Source organism: Oenanthe melanoleuca, chromosome 3 (assembly GCF_029582105.1).
Source record: "Oenanthe melanoleuca isolate GR-GAL-2019-014 chromosome 3, OMel1.0, whole genome shotgun sequence".
Classification (NCBI taxonomy): Eukaryota; Metazoa; Chordata; class Aves; order Passeriformes; family Muscicapidae; genus Oenanthe; species Oenanthe melanoleuca.
Window position 1 is genome coordinate 63,004,288 of NC_079336.1, and position 27,924 is coordinate 63,032,211.

General features: G+C 40.3%; 1 protein-coding gene across 1 annotated transcript; it reads left to right on the forward strand.

The window, feature by feature from the left end:
* Positions 1–6,708: 6,708 nt before the first annotated feature.
* RAB32 (RAB32, member RAS oncogene family) lies at positions 6,709–27,813 on the forward strand. Its single transcript, XM_056488139.1, has 3 exons — positions 6,709–7,156; positions 23,825–24,102; positions 26,257–27,813. The coding sequence occupies exons 1-3, from the start codon at positions 6,928–6,930 to the stop codon at positions 26,404–26,406; spliced, it is 657 nt and encodes a 218-aa protein (XP_056344114.1). The 5' UTR covers positions 6,709–6,927; the 3' UTR covers positions 26,407–27,813.
* Positions 27,814–27,924: the final 111 nt, after the last annotated feature.

A 27,924-nucleotide genomic window follows, 5' to 3' on the forward strand; every position in this document is an offset into this window, starting at 1 on the left:
ATATTTTAATTAACTGATATCAAATGGTGTCAATCAACATGGATTTATTTACAATAGAGTCTGGTTGTTACTCATCACTCTAAGCATCTATCTATCTATGTATATCTATGGTATCTATGTTTCCAAGTCATATCTTCAGTCATATTTCTGTAGCTGCAGTGTGGTACAGGAAGAGTACATTTTTAAACCAAGATAAGCTAAGAATGATAAGGATTTTTAGTTAAGAGTGACAAAAAACAATATGGTGAGTTACCAACCAACATAAACATAATTAGTAATTTTTAGTGCCTTTCAATACTTCAGTTTTACAACAATTTAAAACACACAGAAAATGCTTTCCTAGGGGCAGCTTATGTCTGGCTGGTGTCTACTGCAGAGTCCACCCATGCCCAGCTGGAGATGTTACAGTTTGCTGCTGATTGAGTAAATCCTCTCACCTCTCCCCACCTTCAGATGCTCACAGCCTCTGTATTCAGCTGTAGATGCTAAGAGTTCATCATCACCACACAGATCATTGCCTCCTCTTCTGTGCTGACGAGAGACCAAAACCACCCTGACTTAATGGAAGAGATCAGGTGGAGTCACTGCGGATGAAAAGTAAGGGCCTTGCATGGAAGAACTTCTATCTTCTATCTGGCACTTGGCTTAGGAGTACTGAGAAGAACTGAGGGCATGGCTAGTGAATGTGGGAAAAGGTGTTGGGGGTATAAATGTATACACACAAGCTAGAGTGAACAGCTAGTAAAGGATGAAAGTTTATTATAATAATTCCCTCAGTATTTCAACATTCCATTTTGCTTATCTGAATCCCAGTCAATCGCTGTCCTCCCTCCTAGCCTCAGTCTTCAGACTTGCAACGATGCTCTATAATATTTACCTATTTTGCTACAAATCTACCGGCCAACAACACTTTGGGGGATCAATTCTAGAGTATTGAACTATTATCTTCTTCAGTGTTGATAATGAAGGCAAAGAATTTACCATTCTCATATGTAAAGAGGAAAAAATAAGTATTTGCAGTGGATATGATTCAAAAGCTGTTTCTCTCAGTCTGTTGTCTATGCAGAGGAAGATTTGCCAAAAGAAGTCAGGGAAGAAATCATCAGATCTGTATCACTTTCACTACTTTGTGCTGCAGTCATAGGCAGATGATGAGAGTCTCTCAGTCACTCAGTGCCTCAGCAGTACAGTATCCATTCACTGAAAATGCACAGAAGATTTTTCAAAAGAACAGAAGTAATGATAAAACTAATACAGCCCAGAATATGGGTAACAGGAGCCTGTAACTGGGAACAAGTAAGCTTGACAGCCATGTGAAAATGGCATTCCGAGTCCATCATTTACTTGCATAGATTACATGTGAGAAAGACTATCCCATCCTCTGCGCAAAACCATCATGCCTCATAAAGGACACTTCCGCCTGTGATCATCAGGGATGTCTCCAGGAATTTGCCAGCAAACATCACTGTTTGCATGATCTCTTCCATGAGGCTGGTTCCTCTTACTCTTCTGGATGGAAGAATCCTCCCATTACTTCACTTTTTGCACCATTATTTTACTGGCTTTAAATAAAAAATAGCATTTATTTTTTCTGGATTTTCCAATATATTTTTATGGCTGTCTAATAATAGTTTTGCATGCATGCATCCAAGATATATTTTACAACTGACACAGAAACAGTACCTGTATTTCTCCAACTACATTGTTCAAGTACAAATAGAACTCTCCTATTATAAGTTCAAGCCTGCATCACTCAGTTAAATTTGTGGTCAGGAGAGAGTGTGTCATAGTGCCTGGCAGGAAGCTGAGCCCCAGGCAGGCTTAACACTATCACATAATCTTAGCTTTCTGTTTGAGTGTTCCCATACAGCTGACAGCTTAAGAGTGGGCAAAAACTAGGCATGCATTTGTAGACTGTAAACTCATATCTAACTTTCAGTTAATATTAACTCAGTCCTCTTGAGTATATGCTTTGTTGTCCAGTGTTTTACTTGACCATAGAAGGAAGCATTTTTCCAAATTACTGCCAGCCTTCCATTCCTACTTTAGTCTCCACTGTTTGTATGTTACTGTCACTAAAAGCAGTACTGTGGGACAATTCCCTCAAAACCCACTGTTAAATAAAAGCTTTCACCTGTGCCTCTCCAGCAGAGTGTGCTGTCTGTGATCATGGTATTCATGTACAGTGTGGATTTATTTTGCCCTTGACTTTTGGGAAACGCTCTGTGGAGCAGAGGAAATGCTCTGTGCTTCCCCCACCAGACCAAGGAAGCACATATATAACACAGGGTGCAAACCTGCTTACTCATAGTGTCCAAGCAGCTCTGCATCCTCATATGCACAGGGAAATTGTCCATGTGTCGTATGTTCAGCCACTCACACCATCCCTTCAGCTATGAATTTGACTTCTGATGCAACTGCAGAGTAAGTTAAATGCATCCCTCTGCTTCGGGCAAGAATGTGCCTCCTGCAGCTTTCCTGGTCTAACTGGCTGAACCTGCTGCTGGTCCCTTTCTCACCACTGGCTGACAAGCACAAACATGAAAAATCTCTCAATCACTTCATAGAGGAAAAAGCTCAGAAGAACAGGAAAGTGAGTGTGAAATAAAGAAATCATTAAAAAAAGGTAAAAAATGAAAGGCCTAAACTGAGGTCAGAAGAAAAATAACATTCATGGGAAAAGGAAATAAAAATACAGGGGAAAAAATAAAACAAAGAATAAGAAGGCAAAAAAGAAAGTTGTTAAAGAACTACAAGAATTACAGTTGGCATGATGAAAATAGAAGGGAGATAAGGCAAAATGGTGTTGTAGAGGAAGTGGAGGAGACACTAATATGGGAAAGATTAGAAGAAGCAGTCTTGAAGGAAGAGAGATACAAAAGACATTACGGATCAGAAAAAAAGGAAGCTACATTGTCGTTTTACAAGCTAAACTATTTCACCAGTTAATTATGTAATGCTCATGAGGCTATTCAAATTTCTGTAGCATTTCCAGTGGCCAGCCAGTTCCTTAAATCCAGCCACTGTTGGAAGCCAGTGTTCTGACATGTGGATAAACATAATTTAGCAAAGGAACACAGCGGCTGGGCAGGCTAATACCAACAAACAGCAACAGTAAAAAAAAAAAAAAAAAAAATCAGACCAAACTTCAACCATTAGGATGAGAGGGATCCAAAAGCCTGTTTTCTCTTCCTTATTCCTGAGACTTCCAGTGCAGAGAAAGAAAAAAAAAACCACCAAAACCAATTAACTTTTATTTCGTGTTTGAAATATGAAGCACACATCTTATTTAAAGGCAACCAACCAGATAAGCTAGGTAATATGACCAAAAATAACCCTTTACTGGTCTCCCAGTGGAGGCAACTGAGGGTTATATACATATAACATACAAGGTTGTTATCCCAATTACTGAACCATAATGCCAACAGCCCTTCTACAATACAGTGTTTTTGTTGACATTCAAGAGACAAAGGGGAGTCAGTTAAAAAGTAGAATTACATGTAAAAGACCAAGTGACACAGAAATTTAGCTCACAATATGAAGATTAAATGGGTGTGGATTATATTTTATTCTATAATCTCATGTATGATTGACTGCACTGCCCCAGAGACACAGGATTACAAATGACTGAATTTTTCTAAGCTGTTTCACACAGGTATCAGTCAGCTTGATGAAAATTAATATTAATGAAATTAAGGCAAATCATTAGTTCAGGCAAGATCTACTGCTATATGTTTGGCATTATGTAATGTAATTAGTACTGATTAAACTATTAATCATGGCAAATTATCAGTCACATTTTGCCCTTGCTTTTTTGTACTGACTCCTCTGTGAACAGATGATGACTTACGTTGACTTTTTTTAGTTTTAATATTGGTTCTAATCACTCCAAATCAGTATGTGAGAAAAATAATTAAATTGCAGGCATCTTTTGCACTGTTGATATAAAACTTAAGTATTCTGAAGTACTTCTATTCAGTTTACTACTAGTAGTAATAGCTCACTTAGTTGATATGATAACACTATTCCAACCAAAACCAGAATATCTGTCTTGCCTTGCTTGGTGGAAAAAAAATTGAAAAAAAAAAAAAAAAAGAAAAAAAAAAAAGAAAAAAAAGTAGAAGTAATGGAGGAAGTAACAGGAGGAATTAATTTCTATGGCATCAAAGAATTTCTATGACATGTAAAATAAAAAGGCAGGCCTAAAAATGGTAGGAAATACATACAATTCTGCTCCCATCTATGCAAGGTAAAACAATTTATCTAACATTAGGAGATGCCTGCAGCCAACATGCAAGTATTCCACACCCCACCACATTCCATACATAATTCCAGATTGTGCCTAGTAATCAATTAATACAACTCTCCCAGAAGGTAGGAAAGTAATGTAATTACCGTCTCACAGGTGCGAAATAAAGGCTCAAAAGACTCCACCTAAGCCTGTTGAACAAGGCTTCTGCGTCCATCCTAAACCCCAGCCACCCTTATATGAGCATCTGACAATTCATTTCCACCTCAGTTTGCTTTTTGGAAGACAAAGGAAAACTTTGGCACCTATCTGGGAGAAATTTCAGTGCATGCCAGCCAAATTCCCTGTCTGAAAGGACCACTGTGATAAAACAGGCCTCAGTCTAGACATAGCTAGAGAGGTTTACCAGAACCCATAGTGGTTGAAGTACCTCTACCTGGAATAATATTGTCTCACATCTGCCTTCAACCTTCTGGATAAAGACAGTGTTACTTGCTTGACTCATCTCTTGAAAGGGACTTGGGCTGCCCTGTGCCTCCCTCCATCAAGGGAAAAAATAAATCTAATTTCTAAGTTATAGTCTTCCCCCAGTTAATATTCTGGTATCATTACTGCTGGGCAAATAAATACTAATTACAACAATTGTCATGGAGTGAATATAGTGTGACAAATGAACAAATTTACCAAATCAAAATCTCCAAACACAATTTTTCTCCAAGAATGCTGTCTTTTCTTGCCCTATTTCGCCAGGCAGCTCTTCTTTTCACCTACTCCCATCTACACCACATGCACCATCTTTGTGTGACATGAAAATACGTACTCTCCAAAAGCCACCTGAGGATATCTGGATCATTTCACTGAAGCCACTAATTTAAAGCATTGCGTAGAAATTAGTATGTGCAAAAAACTGTTACAGTATTAGAAGCAACAGGTGATTGTTTGATGGATGTTACAATGTATTTTAACTGCGACTTTCTTTCCTATCGGGGGTATCCCTTCACCTCTACTCTCCTCTTCCCTTGGGTTACCTGCCTCTGTACACACAGGCTGTTCAACCACATAACATTTCCCTTTGGGGTGGTTGCCATTGCTTTCCAGCACAAAATAGTTCTGTTTAGGTATTTACATGATAAACAAACATTACAATATGGAGACACAACCACTGAGCCATACAACTTCATCCTCCTGTTACTGGCACAGACAACTGGAGTTGTGTGTTTCATTTGCAGAGTATGTTAGCAAAGATTTATTTTTTTTCTCAGCACCTGTAGTCAGCACATATGGTATACTGCATGGTCCTAAGGTAATGAAATTTGTTTTACGTTGGTTTCTAACAACATGTCTGTTTCAGATGTGGATGCCCCATGCCTGGAAATGTTCAAGGCCTGGCTGTATGGGGCTCTGAGCAATCTGGTCTAGTGGAAGGCATCCCTGCCCATGTAAGGAGAGCTGGGACTGGATGATCTGTAGGGTTCCTTCCAACCCAAACCATTCCATCATTCAATGATTGCCTAGGGTAATTCTTAAAACAACCAGAGAACAATAAAAATATTTCTTTAGACCAATTTAGCAACAAGAAGGACTCAAATGTTTGGCGGGAATCCCGCAGATGAGGAGGTGATTTCTTCCCTGCTCACCCGAGCCTTTTCCGTAGAGCGGCCGTGGCGGCGTCACTGCTGCCGCCTGTCCGAGGGGGCCTGGGTGTTTGTCCCGGCCGGGCTCGGCACGGCCCTGCCCGCACTGCTGGCCCTGTTTGCCCAGGCCCTGCCCGCACTGCCGGCCCTGTTTGCCCCCGGGCCCGGCCCGGCACGGCCCTGCCCGCACTGCCGGCCCTGTTTGCCCCCGGGCCCGGCACGGCCCTGCCCGCACTGCCGGCCCTGTTTGCCCCCGGGCCCGGCACGGCCCTGCCCGCACTGCCGGCCCTGTTTGCCCCCGGGCCCGGCACGGCCCTGCCCGCACTCAGCCCTAGGCCGCACCGCAGGGCCTGCGAGGGCGGGGAGGGCCCGGGGCGCAGCACCCCGCGCCTACAGCTGCCCGAGCTGCTCCTGAGAATGGAGACTGGGAGCGAGCCCTTGGAACCCTTCTATTGCCGCGCATCTTGGTAAGGCCCTCTGTCGCACGGACCTCTCTGCCATAAAACACCCTTTGCCGGACGGTGGGGAGAGAAGCCGGGTGCTTTCAGAGACTTCACGGGGAGAAAACTTCACTGCCGCCACCACTTTGGCAAAGTACCAGAGAATAGCACCGACGGAAAGCTGACACTTTCCCAACCCCAGCCCTCTTCGGAGGCTCAGCCCCCGCCACGGCCGCCGCCCCAAGCAGCTGCGGCGCAGCTCCCTCCTACCCAGGCCCGTTCCCGTCCCCACCTCCCGCCCGGTGTCCCGGAGCGCCGGGGCGGGCCGGTCCCTGCCCCCGCCCCTCCCGCCGCCCTCCCCCGGGCCGCTATAAGCCCGCGGAGTTTCCGCGTCCTGTGACTGCAGTCAGGTGGTGGCTGAGGTTCCCGCTCCCTCCCACCCTCCGTCCCGCTTCGCCTTCCCCCGCCCGGCAGGGGCCGGCCGTGCGGGGAGCCGGCTGGGAAAACTTGGAGGGAAGTTGCTGGCTGGGGAAGTTCAGGAGCGGGAGAGCCGCGGCCCCGGCAGCCCGGCCTCTCCGCCGCACTCCGCGAGAGGGAGGGAGGGATGGCCGGCGGGGAAGGAGCGGGCAGCGGCGTGCCGGAGTGCCGGGAGCACCTCTTCAAGGTGCTGGTGATCGGGGAGCTGGGCGTCGGCAAAACCAGCATTATCAAGCGCTACGTGCACCAGCTCTTCTCCCAGCACTACCGGGCCACCATCGGCGTGGATTTCGCGCTCAAAGTCATCAACTGGGACAGCAAGACCCTGGTGCGGCTGCAGCTGTGGGATATCGCAGGTACGGGACGGGCGGGCTGCTCGCCGCAGGTGCGCCCCGAGGGCGCTGTGAGCCCGGCCGTCGGGGGCCCGGAGCACGGCCTCTGCGGAGGAAAGCGTGTTTTGGCTGGGAAACCTCTCTTCTTGTTTTTCGTCTTACCCTCTGTTATATGCAACCTCTCGTTCTTGCCTCTGAGGTGTAAGTAGAGGGAGATCTTGATGTCGGAGTAAAGGTTTTTTTCGCCCTCTCCCGTTAGCAGCTTTCGTGGGGCTCTAGGCTTGGCCCAGGGTTTTGTAGCAGTCCTCGAACAGCTGCTTTACTCTCACTACTGGATCCGGGGCTCATACTGCTCCTCCTGACCTGCTTGTCCAGGTGGTGGTGGCCTTGCTTATGGCTGCTGCTGAAATTAATTCAGGGCTATGGCTCTGTAATTCATCTAATGCACCGTGCCTTACAGGTTAAAGGTAGCTCTAACAGCTAAGGTTGTCCTCAAAGGAAGAATGCTTAAACTTTGCATGCTTGGAGTCACCTGGTTAATTTCAAAGTAGCTTTCATCCCTGCTGCATCGAGTGAGGGAATGGCACTTCTATTATGCTTAGTTCTATATTCAAATCACAAATTTATATATTAGAAACATACTTTGAGCACATGGAAGCAGAAAAACTCCTGTCCACTTGTCCAAACCACGCATTATTCCTTTCCTATGTATAATTCAAAACTGTTCTTCAGCATCTCTGTTTCCAAGACTCCAGCTGTATACCCGCCATGGTTAACTTTGTTTATGCTGTGGTGTTAAATGCCACAAAGCAATCTCTGTTTTGCCATGGTCTCATAAGAGACCCTCAGCTCTACAATCACCGTGGCTGGTATTGCATTTCCAGTTTTGTGTGTCCCCCCCAGGTGTTAGCCCACAGCTCTCTTCATCCCTATCTACCACCCTCAGAATATCTCCTCCTTCGATATGAAAAAGCAGACCTTGTTTCAAATGGCGGTGTTTAAACTTAAACTACTGGAAGACACAAGGGAAATGACCTGGTAGCTACTGTTTCCGTGAACTTTATGCTTATCAGTGGAAGCTCAGAAATAAGGAAGTGAGACATGTGGTTGCTGTAACCCTGTGACAGACCAGCTGTACCTCAGCCTCTGGTCTTTTTTGCTCTAAAACACTTCAAACATGATTCCTCAAACTGAAAAGCCTTCTTACTGCCATATGCTGAAAGACACATGGATCGTTCTGTTGCTGGCCTGTAGGGCAAATGAAAACACTTTCTAATTGCTGTTTTGAAGAGCAAGTAAAATGTTGGCAAGCTTTCTTTTCTGATGCGTTCCTTTTGTGAATCAGCTTTAAATTTCTATGACTCAATTAACAGTATCAGTGTAAACTGCTGCAATCCTCTGGGTATATTTAGTGAGCCTGGGGTTCCAAAGATTGAAGAGGGGAGGCAGTTGGCATCCTGGGGTTTGGCAGGCTGCCATGCTTGTGTTTGACTTCTCAGCCCTTCCTTGCTCAGACTTGGGTAGGCTGTGTGCTTTGCCAAAGCAATCTGTTTCAACAGGATAGGCAGAAACTTAGCTTTAACTTGTTACAAAGTTTGGACAGAACCTATTTGCACCTTGGGAAATTCTATCAGTACATCCATACGTTAATGTCATGATCTAGGAGACAGTATTTTTCATTCCTTATTATTGCCCTTGGTGTATCTTTGATGCTGCTAGGTGAAGACTAAGTTAAGATCTGCTGATAAATCCCTGAAGGCTTGTGATAAATTGGTTGAATAATTAAATTGATTGAAGAACTAAAATTTTTCCTGACACTGAAATATTTTTCCTATTTTATAAGACTTTCGTATGAAACTCCTGGTTAGCAGATATGAAGAAGGAAGATACAACTGTTCTGCAGTTTGCACTCCAAACTCTTAGTCTAATCTGCTAGTTTAGGGTTTTCTGTTTCCAAAGGGCTGGGGGAATCTTGCCCAATGGAAAAAAAAAAAAAAACCAAAAAAACGACTAAGAAGTAATCTTAGTGATTTTTGATTGGGTTGTGCTTAGCCAGTGTGATAGTGACAATTTGGACTCCTGTAGCACTTGACATCTGGTAGCTAATTATTAGAATAAAGGGTGTTTTAGTATCTGTAAGGCTATTTGATGGTCTTAAAGCTGCTGAAGTCCTCAACCTGGGAGTGTGTTCTGCAGCTGTTTATATATACAATCAGGAATGTTTCTAAATACCTGAGGATGTTAACAGATTTATATTGAAGTTAATAGTTATAAAACCAGGTTGAAGATGGCTTCTGTAAGCATAGACAATATTCTCTAAAGCACTTTATTGAAGTGTAGCACAGTGTCTAAGCATGTGATAGTCATTCCTTTTTAACTCATCAACCCAGCTGTCTTCTGGCTTTCAACAGCTCGTAGATAATTTTGCCTGCTGGTGTGTGCAGACAAACGGCTTTAGATCTCTTGAAGAGATCTGAATCTTATGGTAAGTAATCTTACATGTGACTTCCCTGCAAGCAATGTCGTGCTGGCATTCTGGATTGATTTTGATGCATTTAAAAAGGCTGTTGAATTAAAGTCTAACCCTTAAGCATAGAAAGGGATGTTATTTTCACTAGATCAAAGCTTGTACGTAACAGTTCATCATAAGATTTCCTTAAAGAGCTGGGTGATGCAAACTAAAGTTTTGTACCTAAGTCAATGATAAGAACTGACCCTGTAATTCATGCATCAGCTAAAGATCATAATGCAGATACTATGCTGGCTTCTGATGTAATTATAAGAAGAGTGATGAATGTTGTGCTGTTTATTGCAATACAGCACATTACTGGATGGCTTCAAATTCTCGTGCTAGTGAGGTTCTTTTGGTTTTGGTTTTTTTTGTGATTAGATAATTCTGTCAAATAGAGCATGACCGTGTTACACTGCTTATGCTTTTTTTTCTGCTGAAAGTAGCCCTCTTGTTTTGAGGTACAAAGTAATGCAAATTCTTGCAGCAGCATCAAAGGGGAGGGGATGTAAAATGTTGAAGTGGGAGGAGGGTTACTGTCGTGCCTAGACATTTGTATTTTATGGATATTCAGACATTTTTGTTTTTAGACACAGGTTGTAACTTCTTGAATAAAGGTTATGGAAAAGCTTGAGACTTAGACTGATCAGTCACTGTCAAATTATCTTGGTTACAGTATAAAGAAAGAAGCATTTTGAAAGAGGCTGAACAGATTATATGCCTGTTCATGCAGGAACTTTAGCTGCTCTTAGGCATTATTCTTGGGTTTCTGTTTGGTTGGATTTTGTGTTTTGTTTTTATTGCATGAAGTAACGAAAAATATATCTTTCTGGATAAATTCTGAAAACCTTAAAACCTTGATCAAAGGGCATAAATTATTGGCGAAATAAATAGGATGGAGGACTGAGTCATTGTGATAAAGAGATGCAAAACAAAGAAATCTTAATGATAGGGAAGTGTTTTTATAGCCTGTTCAAAACACTAGGGATTCCAACTTGGCAAGCACTCTGTTTTAGTGAGCACTGCACTAACCATAGTGTGCTCAGGAGGGATATGGGATGTGGGATATTGATGAAGCTGTCAGGTGATATTGAAAGAATGAAGGATTTTCAGTGTCATAGAAACTTTTGAACTGATTTAGTAAAACCAGCAACTGTATTAGCTTTTGTGCTCACATTGATTATCACTGTCACTCACATCAGCCTATATTAAATGCAGTTTGCTGGAGGGCAGGAGTGGAAAAGATCATAGATGGTGGTTTGAGTTTGGCTTCTTGTGAAGAATGTCACTAATGGCAGCTGGTAGACAAGATTTGAGAGCTTTTTTTTCTAACTTCAGTATAATAGCATTCTTCTCCCAGGATTTTATTAGAATTTCTTTGTGTGGATATTTATTAAAACTAAAGTAATGCTTTAACTGGCTTCATAACATGGTTATGAAGTTGGCCAAACAGATGAGGAGTCATTGTACTTTGGTATTGTAAACATGCTCTGCAGGCTTTCAAGAGCTGAATGATAAGCAGCATGTAGCATGTAAATTTGTTACAAAAATCTCCTTGAGATGAACTGAACTGTAACTTGTTATAGGAATACACAAGTCCCCAAGAGAATGGAGAAATCAGATTAAGTATTTTGCTTAAATGCTAAGTTGAGGAAGAGCTGGAATAACCTGTCTTTTGTATGAAGAGAAATGAGTGTTAAGATATGAGTTGATGTTAAGAGCAAGATAACTTTGTAAGTAACTTTTAGGCTTATCTATAGGTAGCCATGAGAAATGGGTCAGAGTAAAAGAAACCATGGATATGGCTGACTTTGAAAGGCATTCAGGCAATTATAGGATGTAAGATAGTTTACTTTCATGTGAAAACTCTAGTTTCAAGCAGCTCTGTATTCCAGTTAGTCTGCACTTGTGCCACTGGCATGTCATAGAGGCTGCCAGGTTGCTTCTGTACTGGGGCATTAGCTTGTTTCTTGAGTTATGGACTGATTTTATTTTTATTTTTTTAAATAAGGTCTAAAGCAAGTGTTAAAGGGTGTAAATGCATCCCTGAAAGTCTGTGGGGAAACAACCAGAAAAGTGCTGTTCTGTATTCATACCTGGATCTGTGCCAGAGGTGTGTATGCTACTGTTGCTTTGCAGAGAAGTCTCTAAGTATGGAGAATTTGGAGGCAGCGGTCTCTAAAAGTCATCAAGGTATTCTTGCAACAACTTGTCCTTGACCACAATGCATGTTGAAGGGATTAAAATGGCAACTCTGGCAAAGAAACCATTAAAAAATTGCTTAGCTGTGTGCCTGGTACAAGTGAGCATAAAGTGGAGGCAAGACAATCCAGTGTAACTTGCCCTTAAATGTGAGGATTTTTTTTCTCACCACTATAAATATTCTTAATGAGTGAAGGATGTGCACATAAATAACCACATCAGAAATGGATGCAGAACTTGGAGCTGAGAGTTTCTTCAGAAACTTGTAAGTTTTCTGAGGTTGTTTCCTAGTTTGTATGGTGATGGAGGTTCCAGGAGCAGCCTACAGGTGGAGATTAGGAGTGCTATTATTTTGCTTACAGCTGAGGCAGGTCAGAAAGCTCCCAGTCAGGGTTGGGGAATCTTCTACGTGATTGTCTGCAGACTCATGGAAATATGAAAGACTTAATTTCTGACTGCTTCCTGCTCACACATGTTTAAATCTAAATCTCATGAGAGAAAATTTACTTAAGGGTTGTGCTTACTGGAAACATGCAAGACTAGCAGATAAAGTTGGAGATGGGAAGCAGAAGGCCTGCTCACATAAATTTTTGAACATAGAGGCAAGAAATAGAATTGAGGGTGTATTTTGTTTCCTTCTGGTAACCACCCTTCTGTGGGAAATCTTGTGTGGGTGTCCTTTCTTATGACTTTCCTGGAATAGCTGGATTGGGGCTATGAGCTTTCACTTCAAGCTTTCACTTCAGAATGACTTGCTGTGCTTGGAACTCTAGAGCTTAATATGCAAATAAGTGCTGGATGTGTTAAACTTGGGGGGTTTGGTGTGTTTCCAGCTTTCTGACATCTCTGCATACAAACAGATTCTAGATATTTTATATCTTGGGAATCCTGTTTAAATACACTTAATGAAATGTTATCAAGTGAGGTATGATTGTTAGTCTAATGAAGGAATTTCATTAGAATTCTTATCAATGAGGCATTATCAGTGGGGTACCAAAGCATTCATAATGGCAAAGGTTCTTTTGCTTAGTTTGTAGCTACTCAAAGTACTGTATATGTTATCTTGGCCTAAGCCTATAACCATTGTACTGATTGAATTCCATAAGCATATGGGAAATGCTACTGGTTTGATGTTGGTGTTATAAGGTGGTCTAGTATGGTAATTTTGATTATGCAAGGCAGGACTGTTCAGTTAAATGGGAGAACTGAGACCAGATGTTCTTTGAATGTGTCACATATAAGCTTAGAAATTCCTCACAAGGCATTTCAAGGTGTTCTATGAGAAATGGGGTTAAAGATGTGATCCTAAAATACCACCTGATCTAGTAGAGGCTTCAAACAAAGTTCAGTGTATTTATCTTACAGATACTTTCAATTTCTGTCAACAATGGAAATGTACTTAGTGCTTGAACTTCTGTTCACTATGGAATAGATGATGCTTCAGCTTTATTTCAAACAGATGTCACATAGCAGTTGCTCAGAAGTTTTGTGGTTCCTACAAGATTACAATAAAAGCTCTTCCCTAGTACTCTAATACAGAGAATAAGGGATGGCTGGATGGGTATACATCAGATAGATGGGGAAATCTACCTTAAAGGCAAACAATACCTAAATTCTTAAGTGCAATACAGTAGACAGAAGGAAAAATAATATATAAAGATCAACATAACTAATTTTTGGATTTATAAAGCAAACTAGAATACTTTGCAAAAATAATAATCTTGCTTCTGTCACCCACTTTTCTGAAGGCAAGTATTAAATTCTTGCCCTTCATGTAATACTGACTCAAGTAGTTGGAAATTAAGCTGGTTTGACAAGTCAAGCACATTGCCCTTCAAAGACAAACTGGCGCAGACAGTATTGAATATACACTTTTCTCTTAATGTGTGGCATTCACATGAATGTACATCAAGCTTTATCAACTCTCCTTGTATCTTCAGAAGCTGTGGCTTCAGAGTCTTGGTGCTTAACCTTATTTGCATCTCTACTTTGCCTCTTACCAGTTTGGTTTTCCTTGGGTGCACATTAGGACAGGGTGTTACCAAAGTGCATATGTGCAAGTACAATTTGAGTTGGCAAGTGCTATAAAGGGGTAATTCTCAACTTATAACATAAAGTAAAGAAAATAATCTTAGCTGACTGATTCTAGGAAAGGTGCTAGCATGCTGTGAAAAATAAGATTCTTCCCCTTGGTAGTGAGTGAGACCACTGGATTCAGTCTTTTGTAGTCTGCTGTAAATGGTTCCCTCCAAATACTTGCTGCTGAGTTTCAGAAGTGTGATATTCCATGTTAGAAAGAAGTGATTTGCAGGAAGGGAATGTCTATTTATATTTTTGCATAAAAATATAGGAATACCTCTTGTGAAATTCCTGCAGTTGTTAAAGCTAGCTTGACCAGCAGTAAGGAAAATTCACAGCATGCTTCTCAAGCTACTGTGGTACAATGTCCAATATTCAAAGATCTCTCCTGGCTATGGAGACACAAGAAGAGGATAAATAGAGTGAGATTATTCTTTGAGAAATGGTGGGATTTCAGGGATTTATAGAGCTTGCTTAGATATAAATGCCTTAACTGTCTAGAGAAGGTTTGCAAACTCTCAGTAGCAGTGGCTTCTACATTAGCAGGGAATGAAAGCAAATATTCCTTATTGTATGGATTTTAGCAGCTTTTGAAATAATAGGTTGAGAAGTAGCCTCTAAATGTCACTGCAAACAGCTTGTGGGAGCTTGTTCTTTAAATGCTCCCAGGCTAAGAGTGCTAGGTAGAGCAAAGTGGCAGCACTTTGATACAAAATTCCAATCACACACAATGTGCCATGACAAATTGACCATTTTAGAGATTAACATTTTTTCGGTCTCGTGATAAAGTTGTGTTGGAGACAAAGTGACTTTAGAATTGTTCTCCTGTGTGCTGTGAAATACTGTAGTGCCATGCAGCATCACTGTGTAATACACAGTGCAGCTCTGACTGCAGGGCAGCTCACCAAAGGATATGGATCAGAGGGTGTCAGGCATGAAATAGCTTAACTCTGGCAGATTACTTGTTTGGGTAAGTCTTGTTAAAGCAAGGTAGGAAGTACCAATTCATGCTGTTGCTGGCACTAATTGGACTATGTCAACTCTTCTGAATACTAATGCAGAGGAATTGTTCCATACATGCTGCATTTGACAGCTAGTTAGAAATTGCTTAGCTTGGTTGCATCTGATTTTCTGGGGATTGAAATCTAGTGCTTAAGTAGGGACTTTCTCACTTTTGCTGTTTAGCAAAGAGGCAAAAAAATGGGTGAATTTTTATAGGAACATGTCTGTCTTGTACTGCATAAAATAAACATGATGTTGGACAAAACCCATTGAACTTTAAGTACAGGGTGTTGCCTTTCAACTTCTTAAGGGCAGAACAGTAAACTGTTGAAGTCAGTTTGGACAATTAAATCATAAGATTAGCCCTAGACCACAGGCAGCCATGAGAAGTTTCAGTCTTGCTGTAAAATTCCTGGTGAGGGCTGTGCAATTATTTGAGGGAAAATTTTCTATCTTTGTGGGAGAGAATGGCATGCCTTTTTAATTAGGTTGATAGAAGTGATCATAGCTCCTGGTGGAAATCTGGTATCTAGCTTCCTTGCCATCTCTGTTCTTGCTGTTTCATGGGTAGTGAACTGGATTGTCCTGTGTTAAAATATAATGATAGCAAACAGTGAGTGGAAGGGCTAGTCATTGATTTTGAACTTTCATGTAGTTAACAAATTGTTAGATTAGAAACTGGCTGTGTTGGAAAATGGAACTGCATTGATAAAAGCAAACTGCTTCCATATTTCAGAATGAAGTAGTGAGTTCTGTGAACATGTGGAAATACTTTGTGATATGATCTAAATAACCAAAATACTGCTCCACTTAAACTGGTATTTGTCAGTAACTTTTCAATGCCTCCAGAGTCTCTCATACATACTATGTCTGTACAGTATATTGTCACTGTCATGCCTCTGATGCTGCATTGTTCTACAAAGCTGCACCCTGCAGCTTTCTAATATAGAAATAACCAGAGGATCAAAGGTTGTCTCTCACAATAAAATGTGAGTCATTCAAACGGGAATTAACTGGCTTTTGCCCTAAAGGCTGTTCTGAAGCATTTGGTTAAGGATTAGTGTTGGGAAGAGGTCCATCCTGTGGTCAGTTAACTTACCAATACCACCCCTAGTAAGAAAGGGCACTGGCAGGTGTAATTGTCTGAGGCTGCTTTTGTCTGTTAGAATCTCTAAGTACTGCAGTCAGTGAAGCTATTTTTAGTATTTGTCTCATACAGGAAGACATAACATTCTAGTAATTCTCACTTCTTAGCCTCTATTTGTCACCAGAACCACAAATACCACTTTTTCATAGTGGTGGAAAGTCAAGCTGGGTGTTCATTAACACTTACAGGTTTCTAACATCTGCTAGAGCTGCTAATGTCATAGAATCACAGAATGGCTTGGGCTGCAAGGAACCTTAAAGATCATGCAGGTCCAACTCTACTGCCATGGGACTAGACCATAGGTTGCTCAGAGCCCCATCCAAACTGGCCTTTGAACATTTCTGGGGTGGGGCATCCACAGCTTCTCTGAGCAGCCTGTTCTGGTGCCTCACCACCATCATGGTGGATTTTTTCCCAATATCTTGTCTAAACCTACTCTGTTTAAAACCATTTCCCCTTTGTCCTGTCAGTAAAGAGCCCCTCTGTCTTTCTTGTAGGGCTCCCTTTAGGTACTGGAAGGACTCTGAAGGCCTACTGAAGCCTTTTCTTCAAGCTGTACAATCCCAACTCTCTCAGCCTGTCTTCACAGGAGATGTGCTCCAGCCCTCTGATAATCCTCATGGCCTGCCTCTGGACTCACTCCAACAGGTCCGTGTCCTTATGTTGGGGATCCCAGAGCTGGATACCACACTCCAGTTGGGGTCGCACAAAGGCAGATCAGAGGTGCAGAATCAACCTCCCTCACCTTGCTGCTGACACTGCTTTGGATGTAGCCCAGATTCAAGTGATTTTTCTGGCCATGGTGCAAGTGAACATTGCTGGGCCATGTCCAGCCTCTCATCTACCAGCACCCATGTCCTTCTTGGCCCAGATGCTCTCAATCTCATTCCCTACTGTATGTTGGGACCCCAAGCCAGTTGCAGCACTTGTACTTGGTCTTGTTAAACCTCACGGGGTTTCCATGGGCCTACTTCTCAAGTTTGTCCAGGCCCCTCTGGATGGCATCCCATCCCTCAGGTGTGCCAGCTGTACCACTCAACTTGGTGTCATCTACAAATTTGTCTATTTCATTAAATAAATTCACAGTTCAACACCTCTGTGGTTTTAACATGTATAAGACTGAGAAGCCAGGAGCTATCTGGTGTTAACGGTCTTGGAGTCTGTCTACTCTCAATCTATGGCTGCTATCTGTGGGAAAAAGCAGGTAGACACACTTGAATGTGAGCTGTTATATTGATAGTGGTCTGGTTAACCTACTTCTTGCAGAATAACAGATCCAGTCTAATTAGGTAGGACAGTTCTGGGATAAGATGTGCTGGTTTGGGGAGATGGGGGATAGCTGTCAGCAGTGGTAACTTGCCAGTAACATGCTTATATATCTCTCTGAAAAGGAACTTCATTCAACTCACACCTGACCCTGGTAATGCTAAAATGTACATTAGATGTCTGGAGAACTGGGAGATTCATCCTTAGGGCAGTTCTGGATATTTGCTGTATTGTGCCAAAAATCCAGCTGGCAATCCAAAGTGTGGTCTTTTCATGCCTGTGGCTCTTGAAGGGCCCAGGTGAATTTTGAAAGTGACAGTAATTCTAACTCAATTAGAGGATTGAACTATATTCCCAGCCATTTTGGATGATTTATATTAAATCTGTTGCACTGAATGACAGTAACTTTACTGAGAGTTGGAATTATAAATATGGAATTGTCATTGGGTGTTCCTGGGGAGGAAAAAAAGCTTTCACTTATTTTTCAATTGGTCTTTTTCACCATCTACATTGAATATAAGCACAAATGTTTCATGGTCCTGGAAATGGATTGAATCAATTTAGTTGTGGAGCTTGGCACTGAAGTTTAAATGCTGGAACTGTGCCTGCACGCTGGTCAATGAAGTCAGTAGTTGATAGCAAGAACCTAAAAGCCATAGTGTTGGCAGTCAGAGTTGGTCTCACTGTCCTTCTTGAATTTTGGTATGAGTGACTATTAGTGGTCATGGTAAATAGTTGACCTGAGAATGCTTCTCACAATTCAGGGAGATTTTTTTAAGTATTTCCAGGCTAAAAAATGGTTTATTACAGTCAGTCACTATAGTTTACTAAGCATTCCATGATGCCTGTGAACACTGCAGTGTATAGTAACTGTTGATAGAAAAGCAGAATGAATTAAATGAGCCCTAGTAGGAAACTACTTCTATGTGTTTTGAGCTAACTGAATTTGGTTCACTAGATCTGTTGGTCATTTTGTTTACTGCAGTTATTGCTGGATAGTTCTTTGGGTTGGTTTTATAGTTTAAACTTTTCCTGTGTGGCTTATTCCTTCTTTCTTTTGAACATTAACTGCCTTTTCAACTATTTGAATTATCTTCAGTGTTCTGAAAATTGGTGAGAGATTCTTTACTCTATTCATAAACTGAGTGTTTTTTGGCAACTCTATTATTTGGTCCAGGAAAAAAAAACTGCCTAGTTTTATCGCTGTGGTCTTCTAGTTAATAGCAAACAGCTTGGGAGTAAAACTTCTCAGCTAGTTGTACACTGACTTTTATCTATATATTTTATCTATATATCTATACTTTAAGGTTCTGATATAGAACTTCAAACTTGTTGAAATATTTTGCACTCTGGCTACCCATTAAGCTGATTATCCTTTTAAAGATGGCTTGAACTAACATTACTTTAATGGAATTAATGGAATAAACTACTTATTCATTTTTGCATTTGTCAGACACTTATAATCCTTGGTCATCTTATCTCTTCCTCATTATGACACAGCTTCTGGAGGATTCTAGAACTGTTAATCTCATCTGAAAGAGAAACTTGGAAGAACCTTGTCCAGCTGTCTATCAGTGTTCCTGATGAGATATTAAGGTTTTAAAGGCAACTAACACAATTCTCTTTTGAGTTGTATGACTTCAGATAAGGTAAAGCTTGGATTCTTACAAGATAGGGGAACTCTTGCTATACTGTTGGTATTGACAGGGGTAAACCAATACCTACCTTCATAGCAAATAAGAATAGCTTGGGAAACATCTTCTAGATGGGACCTTTTACTCTCCTTAAGTAAGTTCTTGTTAGCTGATATAAACTGTCTATTAACTCATGAATACACTAAGCAGTCTGGGGGAAGGTAGCCTGACACTTGTTATTATGCATATCCAGCAGTCATTTATACATTTAAATTGCTTTTTCTAGCCCCAATTCCCATCATGCAGGAGGAGTTAAAAGTTGAAGTAATAAGTGAAATAATAAGGAATGTAGGGTATCATTTTCTAAATAAATGCAAGAGCTGCTAGAATGGTGAGTCACGCTTCAGTAATAAACAGGACACAAGTGTTTCTCCCTTCTACTGGGAAAGACTGCTCTAGAAACTCTTTAAAATGTACTTCAAGGCAAGGTTACAATGATAACTTACCTTTTGCAGTAAAGGACAAATATAAATGTCAAACCTGGATATAATTTCTTTCATGTAGTTTTTAATTTACAGCTCACCCCCATTACAATATAAACTGGGGAGTGAGAATAGCTCCCAAGTTGTAATGCAGTTTTAAATTCAACTTTATTCCTGTGGTGCTGCTGTAGGGAACTGTATTAGTTCCTGGTGTATGTCATTGTGCAAATATGTCACTTATGGTTGCTGCAATTACTGGAAAATATGGTGGCAATATGTGCTGAGTCATTTAGGTATGAAAACTGTGGTTAGAGAATGCAGAACTTTGCATTACATGAAGTCACTTCCATACCCCAAAATTAAACTTCTGATCCCTGTGACTGTCCTGTATCTTATCTCCTGATTTATACCTGAACTACTTAAACACAAACTATACTCTAGTGGTACCATCAGATTTATGCCTAGTCACTGGACCAGAGTGATTAATCTTGTGATGTCCTTTCTGTACTGCTTTACTAAGCAATTAGTTATCTTCCTGCTCTCTTCTAAGATTATACACACTGGAGATTTTAAGTCTAGTTTAATCTGATCACTTTTAGTCTTTTTCTTCTCTGGGGATTTGATCCACTTTCTGTACTGCTAGACATTGTTGTCACATGTGGAGAAATTACTATAGCAAATATCTTGCTGGACAGAGGAAGGGGCAAGACAAATGTCTGAACTGTGCATGGCAGAAATTGAGACGTTTAGTTTTAAGAACAAAGAATGTTCAGCCTTGAGAATTTGGAAGATTAGTATTTCCTTGTTTGGTTTTTCTGTATGAGGGTTTGTGGGTTTGATTTGGGGTTGTTTTGCAAGCAGAAAAGGGCTTGCAAAAGCTCTGCCTGAAAGTCCTGTTAAATTTTCAAAAAGCTGTCTAGAATGCTCTGCATCCTAGGCAAAAGTGTCAGAATGTGCTTTGTCAGTAATGACAGGGTTCTAAAGCAAGTCTACTCTCTTTAAACTGAATCCTTTTCCTGCCCAGTGCTGTATGCCTTTTACCAAAAAAACTTTTCCCTCCTGGTTGGGCTATATTTTATTGCTTCTGTTTTTGTGTAAAATACAGTATATCCATCTTCATTAGGCCTTCGGACAGGATGAAAGAGCAGTTGAGAGGTGGTATTCAGACCAGGTTTATTATTAGTGGCACCTGAATTCTAGAGGTGCAATCAGCTCTGTAATAACCTGGTTTGGGTTCCTCTTGAGAAGTGAAGCACTCATATTTGGCTGTATTTGACCTATTAAAAGGTATTCATCTCTAAGAATAGGATGCTGTTGAATTTGTGTGTTTACAGATGAGAGAGCAAATCTTCCTAATATAAAGCATAAATCTAGTAAGTAAAGATGGAAGCTTTCATGCTGATAGGCACATCAGTTTTCTACTTTCACCCAAATTAGAACTGTGGAAGAATATGTATTGATATTTTTCTAAATTTGAAACTCATGCTACAAGAGATAAGGGTTGCTGGAAATAAAAGTTAAATGATTGCTGTGGACAGCCAAAGCCCATGATTTACACTCTGACTGCTACATGCTGACTTCCATTCCTAGCAGAACTGGTGTCTTCTTCCACTGTGAGAAGCCTCTCCTGACTCTGCAGGTTTGGTTCTGAGCTACAGTTTGTAACTTTGCTTCTTTGGAAGCTATATGTAACACTGTACTAATTTCACCTTTGTGTACCCCTTAAATGTGCTGTTGTGCATCTTTCAGCAATGGTTATTGCTATAGGAGGCTAGTGATGGGAGAGCAATAGGCAGGAAGGGATTCAGTCAATGATCATGTCCTTCACTGTGCTTAGTGATTATAGCCTTGTTTATGTACAGCATGCACAGCTCTCTGAGAAATGGTAACCTGATAACCTTTTCTGCAATTCCTAAATAACTTAGGTGTTTTTTTAGTGTAGTGATTATGTAGTAATTCAGTGATTACGCTGTCTACTCCTTCTATTACAATCTAGCAACCCTTCCTACAACTAATCAATAGAACTTAATTTTCTTATGTAAATGTTCATCAAGTGTTTGGATAAGCAGCCTTAAGTAAAGCCTGGAAGTTCCCAGCTTTCCAGCCACTGAATAGGGAGGACTACTGGGACCATTTCCCTTGCTGCTTCAGATTCATGTTCAATCTCATGTAAATAACAGCAGTGGTGTTCAATTCTGGACCATTTTAGGGCTCAGTTGAAGAGCTCTTTCTGTAGAATACTTAGATTGGTACATGACATTGTAGGTCTTGAGATTACACTTTGTTTTGTGGGACTGTCCTATGGTGTGAAGGGATATCTCCTTGCATTGGATACTTTAGCATAGTTCAAGCTGTTCCCACATGGCAGGAATTGGTGGTGAAACTAACAGCTAAACAAATGGAGATGATGAGGAGAGACTTTTCAAAACTTGTGTGGTGCCCTATGCAGTGACTGGCTTAATGTAACTAAATTTCACTGTGTGGAACTCCATTAAAAAAACCCAACCAAAATCCCTACATTCTAAGGGTAAAGCTTCTTTATATGTGACATCATTGGCATGCAGAAGTGGTAACTGATCTCTTTCCTAATGGTACTTAATTAGTGGAAACAGTGATCTGTGGTATGGTTTGTAGTAAGACTATTCTAAAAACCTCTCTTAGGCATAAGAGTCCAGCCTAGGGAGGCAATGTGAACTATTTGTGTACTCTGTTTAGGAGAATTGTATTAGCAGTGTGGCTTTTCCAGAAGCATAGTCACAGAGAGGCAGGCTTGGTGCCTGACTTGTTGCATGGCCTTAAAGTCCATGGCATAAATGCTGCTTCAAAAGTTGAGTTTTGAGTATAGAGATAAGAGCTTTCTTCTTGGGTCTTGCTAGTTCTTACACAAGATAATCAATCAGTAGAGAAAAAAGTCATGTGTAGCTCCATTCTGAAGAATGTACTGGGTAGTAGTATAGTTTTCTGCAGCATCATAGTTTAAAGTGAACAGACAGAAATAAAGTCAGCTTCTTTATGGTTCTCTGGAACTTTACTGTGGCTGCTACTGTTTCCAGGCCATTCAAACAGCTGTTTAGGCAACCTTTTCTGAAACTGTCTGTAGGGAATGAGCTAATCATACTGTGAAGTACTGACATTAAAGTGAGGCAAGTGAGCTGCAAAAGCACACTGCTGAACAGGATCTCTTGCCAATTTCCTTCATCTACTGAATTTCTGTCTTTTTATGAGAAGGTGATAACACACTGAATTCTCCTTGTATCTGTTTGTCCTTGCTAATCAAAGTTGGATTTGAATATTTATAAACAGAGGACAGCTAGGTTTCCAAATACAGTTCTTCCTTTGTGTTCCTAAACCTCATATGCACAAAAAGATAAAAGCTCAATTTGTGATATGCTCTAAATCATAGAGTTCAGGGACTGCTTTTCCCAGTGAAGGCTTCCCAACAAAGCAGGAAGCTCTTTTAGTAGCCCAGACTTCCCAAACAATGTGCTAGGACTTGATACTGCTAAGCACATTCAAATGTAAACACACTGTGATAGTTTGACCTTTCAAAAAGAAGAATGAGTGAACTGGCACACTCATTTCTACATTTCAAGTCTTCTGGCTAAAGTAGTTGTACTTCATAAGAAAAGGCTTTTTTTTTTTTTTTAGTTTTCTCTGCTTCTGGGCAATTTATTTATTTATTTTTAAACTTTGGTGAATAACTGTACTTTACTTGTTCTTGTTTTAATCCTGAGATTGCTGTAGAACTTCTATAGCTGAACATTAATCCAGAGTAAATCTTAGACTTGAAAAAATGGAGTCAAAGTTAGGATTTAGCCAGAACTGTTACACTAACAGTTCCTTTTGAACTTTTTCTTAAGGAAAAATGATATAGACGACTTCTTCAGAAGATACTTTGAAGGCTGTTGGCCTTGAAGCTTGCAAAACCCTTTGTTGCTCACCATTCAGCAAAAGGCTGAGTTTGCTTAAGTCTTTAGCTGAAGCAACTAGATTAAAATATAAGCCTTAATATTCTTTGAAATAATGATTTGTGTATAGCTGCACTGGTAGTGTTTTTAGGCATTACGTCTCAAAGAACTCTACTCAACAAATAAGTTGACTGTATAAGTATATAATTTGAGTAATAAGTTTTTATTAAGAAATTCCAAGTGGTAGTTGGGACTGCAAACTACTTTAAGCATCTGACTTGTCATGTGTATTATGTATAATAGCTGTTACAATGAACATGCATGAGATAGAGGAGACAATGTTTCAGGTGACTAGACCCTGAATGCTAAACTTCTATGAATTAAGCTGATACGATAGTCCATTTACACTGGATGCATTTTATGTTTCAATATAAATGTACTATGTGACTGTCTTCTCTTTCAGGCCAGGAGCGCTTTGGAAATATGACCAGAGTATACTACAAAGAGGCAGTTGGTGCTTTTGTGGTCTTTGATGTCACAAGAGGCTCCACTTTTGAGGCTGTTTCAAAATGGAAGCATGATTTGGACAGTAAAGTACTACTTCCCAATGGGAGCCCCATCCCTGCTGTTCTCCTTGCAAACAAGTGTGACCAGAAGAAAGATGGCAGCCAGAACCCCTCTCAGATGGACCAGTTCTGCAGAGAAGGTGGCTTTGTTGGATGGTTTGAGACATCTGCCAAGGTGAGCTCAATAGAAAGATAATTTTAGTCTCTTGAATATTGGCATAAGAAGGGTGAATATAATTATTTAGGAAGGAAAGCTATCAGGTATAGGAAGTGGCAGTCAAATTCAGCAAAATTTGAAGTGACGTGCAGGCTAGCCTCATTTCTGAAGATGAGGCATATTTGGTTTAGATTTAAAGTTATCTTAATTTCAGAGAAGTTTGAAAGTATCTGGAAACCTTGATTATCTGAGTTTTTTCATCTTGCATGCATGAGGATCAGTCATTCTTTAGATGTTAATACTATTAAATGCTGATCAAGCTCCCCAAAAGATACAGGTAATCTTTAGGTGCAGGTTTTTAAATTTCATTTTCTGTTGTCACTCTTATGTAGGAAACTGCAAGATTTGACATGAACAAGCTATTTGCTTACTTATTACTACTTACCCACCCTTTAGTGTTGCTAAAGCACTTTTCTGTTTTATCAGGCAATGTGAAGACTGAACTGGAGAAAACCAAATTGCTCTGTACAGTAATTTAAGAAAGACAGCTGCTTTATTCAGTTAGCTTGTATTGTACAGTTTTGCTCTACAGACTTATTGTCAATGCACAGATTAAACTGGCAGCAGCTTAGTTGGAAGTGAAACCCAGTATGTCCTTAAAGTTCAACTGATTCTTAAGATGAAGGACTCCTCTGGATGAGGACAGTCTGGCTGACAGACCAGATTACTGGTCTGCCTGATAAATCCTTTATAAAAAGTTAGATAAGCCTCAAGGTCCCACTTTTCCCTTGGCTTGCCTACTTCCTTTAACTGCTGCTGCTAAAGTGTTATACAATGATGTTTAGACAGCTCTTAAAAAGCAGAGTCTCTAAGAAGACTATAAGAAACAAATAACAAGTTGCTCGTTGATTACTTTAAGAGAAGGATACACAGATAAAGGTATTATTTAAACTAGATAACAATTTATTTGCATCTGAAAATATATTTCCAAACTTACTCATCTGTTACTAAAAACTGTTTTTAAGGCTATTTATACTCAAAAAGGATGTCATGATTCTGCTTTGGTAAAAGTCTTCCCTGAAGCTTTACCTGCCTGTAATACTGCTATGTATAAACTGCATTATGGTTTAAAAATAAATGCAAATAACATTGGGGAAAAAAAATCCAATGTGAAATTCTAGTGGCAACTTGCATTTTAGGCAGCATTTAAAACAGTACCATGTAAAACAAGGTTCTTGGTGCAGAGAAAAATCCAGACAATCAGTTCTAGCTTATGTATTAATTGACCTGTTGAGAACTCTGAAGAGTTGTAGTTGAAATAGCAAAAATTGAGGATGACTGGCTTGTTTTCTAAGCATACCAAAACAGTTTATGGTTTTAAGTCCTGCCCACTTGGAAATCCTATTAATCTCCTTTTGCCTTTCTGTTGGAACTGATGATTGGATCTTAAGTCTAGTCATCAGTAATGAAGTGGGCTGGTATTTCTTTTTGGAATCAAAGATGAGCAATTCCAAACTGTGCTACCAGATGGTCCAACCAGGTCAAACCTGTGGCCAGAGTGTGCTTGGCACTAGCCAGCTTGGATGTCAGAAACTGGGATATTGTGGCAACATACATCTCTTAAGTATCCTGCACACATACATTCCTTAGGGTGTATAGGAAGGGACTTCTCAAAGTATGCACGAGACCATGTAGAGTGGCTAGATGAGGCACTTGGAAATAGGTGTGATTTTGAGGCTTGTGGAAAAGATCCTCTTGTATAAATAAGTGCATCCAAATTCCATCAGAAACAGAAAAAGGCTCCAAAAGGTAGGGCAATAATACTACAGGTTGTGTAATTGCCTAGGATCCTTCCTGATGCAGAAATGCACTTAGGCATTTGTGAGTCTTCCAAATGCAGGTGACACTGATTCCCCTGACTGTCTACTAAATTAGAATCAGAATTCAACTTGTAATATATATGAATCATTTTGTCTCTAACCTTTCTGCTAACTTCTTCAGGAAAAAACGTGTGAGCAATGACTTCTTGCACCTAAACTCTTCGTGTTCTGCTGATGAGACTGAAGAATTAATTTCTTTTTTGACAGCTTTTTAATAGGAAACTGTGAATGTTAATAGGAATGTGTGACTGTTTCAGAAAGATCACTGACTTCCTTGCTTTCAACATTTTAGGACAACATCAACATTGACGAAGCTGCTCGATTCTTGGTGGAAAACATCCTTGCCAATTACAAAACCTTTCCTAATGATGAGAATGATGTGGGAAAACCAAAACTGGACCTAGACCCATTGAAAGCAGAGAGTAAATCACAGTGCTGCTAATGCTACCACCGTTCAGTAAATATGATGGGATGAGCTGCAGGACTTGCCTTAAACTGAAATGCTGCTATGGTGCTGCGTTGTGACAATCCATATGGGGTGTCTGGTACTATCTGAATTGGTGACTTGTTTGGGTGTTTACATATTCTTGTTTAGCATGAAACTGAGTATCTCGAGAGTTATCATTCCACTTGCTTGGGTGTCTGCATCTAAGTCTGATTAGTGTCTTCTTACTTGAGAACATAAGGTAGTGTTTACACTCCTAAAAGGAACAAAGACAACATTCAGTGTCTAGTTTGCTTCTAGGACATATGCTACATTCCAAATAGGACTCACTTTTAGCTGAATAGACTCTTGCACCTTTAAAGTAAACTTTTCCTTTGTCACCATTTATGTCCTATTTGAGCCTTCTCACCGGCACAATTGTTCCTATTTATTATTCCCACCATGAGGATTGGTCTCATTGCTAGTTCTCCTGGATCAAGACATCCCAGAAATCTTGAAGGGGCCAGTGAGAGATGGGAGTCTTTCCTGGTGTGATCACTAAGAATGAGTGGCTTTTACCACTGAGTAAAAACAAGATGGTTAAATTACTGTGTTTAACAAGGGAAAGACATGGTTATAAAGATACTAATAAAAATACATCTCCAGCATTTTAAGGCAGAATATTTTCAGCTACTACTTTATGTATGAAACACATTAATACAGTTGTACTGCTGGCACGTAGTTAGGAGTAACCTCACCCCTGTGCACATCCAGAAATAAACATCCAGTAACTTTTTTATGCACTAACACCAAAAACTACCAAGAGTACAAAAAGTAAATATCTCACTGTTCTGTGATGATGAACTTGCTTCTTTTTTCTTCTGTCTAGAGATGGTTCTGAATACCATGAGCAAGGAGAGAGGTCTTGAGGGAAATAGCTTAATTGGTTCATGCTAGTCTGTCAACCTTTCTGCCCCAAGCTCTGTCTTTGTTAGTTTTAGAACCCTTTTGACTGCTTTGAGCTAATGAACTGGCTTACCAGTTTGTAACTGTATACTGAGATGCTTACATTTCTTTATTGTAAAACTCATGTATTTTTGGCAGCAAATGAAGTTCAAAAGGATTAGAGATTTCATGGTTCTTGAAAGTGTTCGGGAACTCTGGCTCTGCTTGGCTCAAAGGCTTTGAAGCTCCATTTTATTTTAAGCTTTCTTCTTGGTACCTCATTGCTACTGACTTCAGAATTCTTACCTTGCTGGGTTTGATGGTGCTGGTGTTTAGGTAAACATCAGAATTCAATATATGCAGGGTTTGAGAACATGCAGGATTTGATATACTTTAATCTGTATTGAGATTTCCTAGGCTGTCTTTTTTTTTTCTAAAGAGTAACATACTTTTTAAGAGTTAAATAAATATATTTGGGCATCTTTTGTGTGTTGGTGTATGCTTTTAAGAATGTGAATCCTTACATATGTTCCACCCTATACTCAAATGCTTTCATTGACATTTGAAACAACTTTTGTGCTGTGTTAAAGA